General features: G+C 36.2%; 1 protein-coding gene across 1 annotated transcript; it reads right to left on the minus strand.

Annotated features, from left to right (window-relative positions):
• Window positions 1–1,244: 1,244 nt before the first annotated feature.
• On the minus strand, window positions 1,245–2,216 carry LOC130836326 (olfactory receptor 7A17-like). Its single transcript, XM_057708379.1, has one exon. The coding sequence runs from the start codon at window positions 2,214–2,216 to the stop codon at window positions 1,245–1,247; it is 972 nt and encodes a 323-aa protein (XP_057564362.1).
• Window positions 2,217–8,416: the final 6,200 nt, after the last annotated feature.

The raw sequence follows: 8,416 nt of genomic DNA on the forward strand, positions 1-8,416 counted from the left end.
GTAGTTATGACAGAACTTTGAATGAGGACCATATATCATTTAGAACAATGGAAAGAATCATATTTGTAGGCAAAAATGAAAATTTTCAAGCAGAAGCAGAAAGATGTAAATTACACCAAACGATCCTTAACCCCAAAGGTAAAATGCTTTACACATAGACACTGAAATCACAAACATCAATTTGTAAATGTACACCATGAAAAAATACTTTGTATTGTAATAAACTGACATAAATTTTTGTTACACCATACTTAAGTTCCTCTCTGACTCTAATCCTTATAATATCAAGCACTTTATTAAAATTTCTGTTTCAGGGACTTCCCTGGTGAAAACAATGGCTAAGACCCCATGCTCCCGATGGAGGGAGCTGGGTTCAATTCCTGGTCTGGAACTAGATCCCACGTGCCTCAAGTAAGAGTTTGCTTGCCTCAACTGAAGATAAGGCATGCTGCAAGGAAGACCCCACAGGCAGCAATAAAGATCGAGCATGCTGCAACTAAGACCTGATGCAACCAAATGCATAAACAAATAAATAGTTAATAAATAGTTTTAAAATGTTTGCCTTTATTAAAAACAAATTTGTGTGTCACATAGACGACAATTGGAGGCATGCATGTGATGCTCAGTTTTGCCAGTAACTCTTGCAGGCAATGTGCACACTGAAATAAACAGAGAGCAGGAAACAATGAGGGAGCAAAACCAAATGACCTATTATGAAACACACTGTCTGTTAATGTCCACATGTTCAGAAAGAGCAAGTATGGTAATGATGTTCCAAGGTAAGATGAACTAAAAATAGATAAACCGTAGATTCATATTTTTTTCTCCTATGAAATTATGCAATTGGTTTGGCTGTCTAGTTAGTTTGTGGTTTTTTTTCTTAGAAGCAGCGTAACTCATGATTACTCTTTTAGTAAAATGAAAGAAAAAGTACTCAATATAAATTATTTCATTTCAGAAGACTTTATTCTTAAGGTACGCACGAAGCTTCATGAGATGAATAGGAATCTACATATATTTCACATAAGGTTTTGAATCAATTTGGGAGAGTAGAATAGTGACAAAGGAAAAAAACTTAGGTGATAGAGAGCAGAAAGTTCAATAAAGTATGCTTTTTAAGTTGTATAGAGAAGTTGAAATCGAAGAAGAGGAAATGCCAGGCAATAAAGTGAAGTAGCAAGTGCTATTATCACGATCTGATCACAGAGTTACAATACCTGGCTCTGAGGATGTGAGCCATGTTGTTATGAGCAATTCCTCAGTCCAAGGGCAAATGGCCCTTTTATAAAAGTTGCCTCCCCAAAGAATCTTTTCAGAGCACTCTTTATGTCTTTATTTCTCAGACTGTAGATGAAGGGGTTCAGCATAGGTGTGACCACAGCATACATCACCGAGGCTGTTACACTTGAGCGTGAGCTGTGAGTAGCAGCAGAGCTAAGGTACACTCCAAAGCCTGCGCAGTAAAATAAGGAGACAACTGAGAGGTGAGATGCACAGGTGGAAAATGCTTTGTACTTCCCCTGAGCTGATGAGATTCTACACATAGAGGACACTATCTTAGAGTAAGAGTAAAGGATACCAGCCAGGGGTACACCACCCAGGATTCCAGCTCCAACACAGAGCACCATATTATTGGGGAAGGTATCAGAGCAGGCAAGATGGACAAGCTGTTTGGTTTCACAGAAAAAGTGGGGGATTTCCAAGTCTGAGCAGAAGGACAATTGCAACACCATTAAGCTGTGTAACACGGAATACGTGGCACTCACTATCCAGGACACCAGAACCAGCAGCCCACAGAGCCAAGGGTTCATGATGACTGTGTAGTGCAGGGGGTGGCAGATGGCCACAAACCGGTCATAAGCCATCACACCCAGGTGAAAATCATCTAGTGCTGCAAAGAGTATGTAAAAATACATCTGGGTGATGCAGCCTTCATAGGTTATGACTTTGTTCTGTGTCTGAATGTTCTGTAGCATCTTTGGAATGGTGGTGGAGGTGAAACAGATGTCTACAAAAGACAAGTTTGAGAGAAAAAAGTACATGGGTGTGTGGAGTCGTGGGTCTGAAGTGACGGCCAGAAGAATGAGCAGATTTCCAAACACAGCGATCAGGTACATAGAGAGGAAAAGTCCAAATATGAGGGGCTGAAGTTCTGTTTCTTCTGAAAGTCCCAGAAGGAGAAATTTTGAAACTCGTGTCTTGTTATGTGGTTCCATGTGGTGAAGGTGACTACCAGGAAAAATGAAAATATGTCTAATTTTTGCATAAAACACGTAGCGAAATAGTAATATTTCTATTCTGCCCTCAAGAATTTCATTTTAATATTTTGTGTAAAAATAAGTTCTCCTTGAGGTCATACCTTGTTTCAATTCTGACTAGAAACTGTGTCCCCATTCTCAGCCTATTCCCAAGGAGATGATGTATTTATCATTTTAATGAGAAATTCTTTCCTGCATTTGAGGAATATACATTGAGGTCCAACCAAGTTCCAAGCACATGCAGGGAATAAATAGAGAGTGATGAAAAACAAATCTCCCTCAATCCAAGGATGGTGAATGATGATATTCAAATAAAATATTATAGATATGTCAGAATGTGACAAATGCTATGAAGAAAACGAAATCAAGTAAAAAGGCAAGTGGTAGCAGGTGTTATTTTATGCTGAGGGTTCAGACAAGACCAGCAAACAAGGTGATATTTAAATAGATAAGAAAGAAAGAGAAGGAGCTAGGATTGTATCAGGAGAAGAGTGTGCCTGGCAGCGGGGAAGGCCACTGCCAAGGACCTGTGGAGGATGCTGGTTCCACACGTGCAAATCCAAACAAGGAAGCCAGTGAGGCAGAGAAATAAGCAAGAGGGGGAGTGATTAGAGATGGTGTCAGGGATGCTGAGGAATAAGGTGGCCTCCTTGCTGCAGCTGTAACTTCACTACACAGAGAATCCCTCCTCCCATGTTGTTCCTTGCACTTTGTAAATTCTGTTGCAAAGGTGCCTGTGAATTTACCTCCCCAGCTTAGTACCATCTGTTGACTGAATTCTGGTCTCTGTATTATGTCACCATAATACATGATTCCAAGCGCCTCTGCTTTAAGAACTACTCTCATTCCACAATGCACAGTCACAGACACACCATATCTTACTTGGCTCTTACTACCATGGATTTCTCACCTGGAAACATCTTCCTAAGCCATGTGTCTTTACCACTCAAGCTGGTCAGATCAGAATACCTTTCTTCTAAAGAATGTATAAATGGTACGCAGAAATTCCAGTTCATAAGCTTCCCATGGACCAATAAATTTGGGTTTCCCTTTTGGCATGGCCACTTTCTGCTCTGTATTTAAAGAAATATGAGAAGCATGAGGGAGAGGTAAATTAAATGGACATATAGACATTAGGGGGAAAAAGATCTAGTAAGATCAAATAATACATGAGACAATGTGATGCAGAAAAGTTTCTTTGGTTTGGCAACATTCCAGCTCCAGGTACATCTCCTTGATATCCAGGAAAAATAACAAAAAATAAAACTTCCTTTTTTCCATTGACAGAAACAGTGATATCTTTACAATGTGAAACACCTTCCAGATTCAACATCTGAAGAGAAAAATAGGCAAAGGGAATAAACTAACCATTCAAAAATGGAAACATACAAAATACAGGAAAATTTGGGTATGTTTTATATGAAACAGTTAAATATTAATTTTTTCTGAGCCTTTCCTATAATATTTGAGCATTTTTTTCTTTCTTTTCATTTTCTTTCTCTTTCTTTCTTTCTTTCTTTCTTTCTTTCTTTCTTTCTTTCTTTCTTTCTTTCTTTCTTTCTTTCTTTCTCTTTCTCATTCATCCTTCCTTCCTCCCTCCCTCCCTTCCTTCCTTCCTTCCTCCCTGCCTTTCTTTCTTTCTTTTTTTATTTTTCTTTTTTGTTTGTTTGTTTGTTATTCTTGGGTTTAAAGTTTTGTCCTTTTTTCTTTTCTTTAAATCTAGTGGGCACACTTTAATCCTGGTTCTGGTCTTTATCCAACACTTAAAGGTCTTTCCAGACCATGCTTTGTAAAACCTGTATGTCTCATGAAAATCAATCCCCTTACTCTGGATATCATTCTTCATATGGTTTAAAGCCTGAGGACACTATGTTGGGCACACATTTATTTCATTGTACTCTGACTTTGTCTTTATGATTCAAGATCCTAACCATCTGAGACTTCACCTGCCTTGTTCAATTTTTGTTTTCAGAAAGGTATGTGAATATATGTGCACTTATATATGAACACACTTATGGAAATGTGAAGTTACAAAGAAAAAAAATTGCAGGAATGATGAAACCACATAAAATACAGCAGTTTCAAAGCAACTGTCAAACAAAATTAAATGGAATATCAAAAACTAACTGAAACACTAGTTTGTTCTCTATATCTGTGAGTCTGCTTCTGTTTGGTTATATTCATTTATTTGTTTTATGTTTAGCTTCCATATATGTCATAACATATAGTATTTGTCTTTTTGTGTGAGGATAGAGAATGGGGGCAAGTTTGGGGATGAAGAGGCACAATCTACTATGTATAAAATAAATAAGCTACCAGGCTATACTGTACAGCACAGGGAGGATAGCCAATATTTTATAACTGTATATGGTGTAAAATCTACAAAAATATTCAATCACTGTGTTGTTTACCTGAAACTAATATCGTTCTATTGTAACTATAATATTGTAAATCAACTATTGTTCAACTAAAAAAAAATGTTGAACTGAAACAAGATTAAAATTGTAATAATTTAATGGTAACACAAGGATTAGTAGTAAAATTGGCACAGGTGTAGACACACACACAAAATAACAAACAACGTTCCTAGAAATTATGGCACACATAGTAAAACCCTTAGTTATTATTTGTTGAATGAATCAGGTGTTAGGTCTCAGTATAGATGTACATTTGGTACATGGTAAGGTTATATTTCAATTTATTTGAAAATATTAGATTTAATAAAAGCTGGAAAAACTGAATGTCCACCTGAGAGAAAATGAAGATTTCCCCCCTCTCTCAGTCACATTACCAAAAAAAAAAAAAAGAAAAAGAAAAACCAGGGCAATTACCTATTCACTGTAAAAGTAACTAACACTTTTTGTGAACACCTAGAAAACTATATAATATAATCTGAAGTGGACCAAAGCATCTAAATTAAAGCAAGAAATTCAACTGTAAGAAGATAGACATATCTAACTAAATATAATATACAACATATTACTGTCAAAACATCCCTTAAAGGTCAACTGAAAAACAATAATTTAAAAAAATATTTGAAATACTGATAATGGTAGAAATTATAAGCATATATTATGTGGGCTTATAATAATAACAGGCACATCAAATCAGTGATCAAATATAAATATATTGATCAAACTCTGTTTATAAAACATCAATGTTTTTCATAACCATGACCCTGGCAAAATGCTCAAGGTGCTGTCACACTATTTGTAGTTAGTACTTCTAAACAGGTAACAATCGGGTACTAATTATAATTTCTGACAGAAATTTAAAGTATTACAATGCTGGTGAAACAATCCAAGAATGATACAGATGTATTTAACTCAAGGTTTCTCAGTTTCAGCACTGCTGACCTTCCAGGGCATATCGGTCTTTGTGGTGGGGTCTGTCCTGTGCCTTGTAGGAGGTCTAGAGCCTCCCTGGCCTCCACCCATTCCTCCTCAGTGTGACAGGTATTTCTACAAGTATTGCTCTGTTCCCTGGGAAACAAAGTTGCTGCTGGTTAGAAGCACAGTTGGAACCTAACAATCACAAATATTTTTATAGTAGTGATATAACAGCACTTTAACGAGAAAGTTTATGGAAGACGGTTGATAGTGTGAGTAGCAGAGCCCCACTATGAAATATTAAATGATTATTAAAATCACCAATCAGTATTATACCAGTTGATTCAAAGCAAGTCTCTGAAGTATTAGTCACAAAGGGGACACAGGTAGAAAAAAACAAGTGTGCACTAAAACATAAAGAGCATCTATGATGTGCATTAGATTCTATTTATGCATTTGTAGAAAAGTGTATGAATAGGTCTGTAGACAAGTGCATGATATAGAAATAGAAGTTGTCAAAGAAACCAAGAACATGTGGGAAAATGTCAGTGAGAATGAAATTAAATATAGGGGTATCAAAATAACTGAATGTAACAGAATTGAATAAAAATCTACAATTAACTTATTTTTTTAATTCAAAATGATACCATAACATTTTTATTGAATAAATTTGATGTGTAACATTGTGTAAGTTTAAGGTGTACAGCATGTTACTTTGATACATTTATATAGTGTAATATGATTGCTGACATAGTGATAATTATCACATTACATAACTATAGTTCAGTGTTATTGTCTATATCCATTATAGTGTGCATTAGGTATCTATGGCTTACAGATACTTGTTACAAGTTTGTGCTATTAAACACCATCAACCTTACCCCCATCATCCCCTAAAAACCATCTTTTTACTCTCTGTTTTTTACAGGTTTAACTCTTTTAAGTTCCACATATAAGTGATATCATACAGTACTTGCCTTTCTCTAACTTTTCTCTCTTAGTATAAAGTGCTCAGGTACATCCATGTCCCTTTCTCATGGCTGAATAAATTTCATTGCATACAATTAACTTATATAAAGACATAGTAATAATGTAATGATATTGGCATGGGCTACTATTCCCTATTAAATCGCTAGAGACTCAGAAATAAAAGCATATAACAGAAGGGATTTTAAAATGTGTGGAAGAAGCAGTATTCAAGTTATATTTTTTTCTTATATGAAGGTATATGGATTCAAATATGCTCTTGGAAGATAAAGGCGACCTTGATTCCAATGGTAAAGAAGAATGTCTTAGAGATGACACCAAATGTGATACAGGTTTTAAAAATACACTTAATCACAAAAGGCTAAAAGGAACAATGAGGAATAAATAGTTGGAAAATGAGATAGTTGGAAATATGCATGAAAAGTGATTTATTAGCACTAAGTATGTAGGAGAACATTTACTATCATTCTTGTTTGAAACAAGGACTTCCAAGTGACAAATAATTTAAGTGACAGCTCAATTATTTCAGTAAGAAAAATTAAAAAAGGTAGAAAAGCTAAGGAGAGAACACCATATGACTGAATATTTGACCACACAAAATTTATATAGTATCAAACATTCTCAAAAATGTATCTATTCAGGGGCTTCCTAGGTGGCGCAGTGGTTGAGAATCCGCCTGCCAATGTAGGGGTCACGGGTTCCATCCCTGCTCCAGGAAGATCCCACATGCTGCGGAGCAATTAAGCCCATGCACCACAACTATTTAGCCTGAACTTTAGAGCTCATTAGCCACAACTATTGAGCCCATGTGCTGCAACTGCCGAAGCCCACGTGCCTAGAGTCCATGTTCTGCAACAAGAGAAGCCACAGCAACGAGAAGCACATGCACCACAACGAAGAGTAGCCCCCACTCACCGCAACTAAAAAGAAAGCCTGCACACAGCAAAAAAGACCCAACACAGCCAATAAAACAAATAAATAAATAAATAAATAAATTTATTTTAAAAAATCTATTCATCCATAAAAGAACTAAATAGCAGGAAACCATATCATGAAAACAAAAAATAAAACTTCCAATTCTCGTTTGAAAGAATGTGGTCAAACAGGAATCCAAACTCTCAAGCTGCATGCTACAAAAGTAAAAAGCTAACAAATGCACCTATGTATGCAGTCTCATAGGTAATAAAATAATTGCAAAGTAAAATCTTTAGCATACCTCTTTTCAAATAATGAATATACTTTTAATGTGGATATCCAGAGGTAGAGAAGATACATCACTGAAGAAATGCTATTGTAGGGATACTTTTGCATGCATACTTGGTCTGGATCTTTCTGATTATCAATAATATGGAAACATTCAAAATGCCCCTCTCAAAATTAAAAAAAATAAAAATGCCCTCATTTCACTGTATATCCCTCTACAGCTAATACTCTATTTCTCCACTCTTGTAAAATAATAATTTGATCTACTTTTTATGGAAGCACATTATGCCTCCCATTCCATCTTCTAATTAAGCTTCCATTATTGCCATTTAATTGGCAACACTGAGCTTGCATTACTGAAATCAATGTCTTCTTCTCTCTCTGGCCAACAAAAACCAAGCTAATCTCTGGTAGTTGAACTAGGCTGGATTGGCTCACAGGTGACCTCAGATAAATATTCTAGGATTCCTTTCTCTCTAATCCTTTCCCCACAGTGTCTACTGGGCTCTCAGACTCACCTGGACAGGAATGGAGTGAAAGGTCTCTGTGTTGAAGTTCAAACACCACCTAGGTGGTTGATATTGGAGACTGAAGCTCTGTCCCCACAAGACAGAAAGGAGCGGAGGGTCAGTTTTCCAG

Source organism: Hippopotamus amphibius, chromosome 15 (genome assembly GCF_030028045.1).
Source record: "Hippopotamus amphibius kiboko isolate mHipAmp2 chromosome 15, mHipAmp2.hap2, whole genome shotgun sequence".
Classification (NCBI taxonomy): Eukaryota; Metazoa; Chordata; class Mammalia; order Artiodactyla; family Hippopotamidae; genus Hippopotamus; species Hippopotamus amphibius.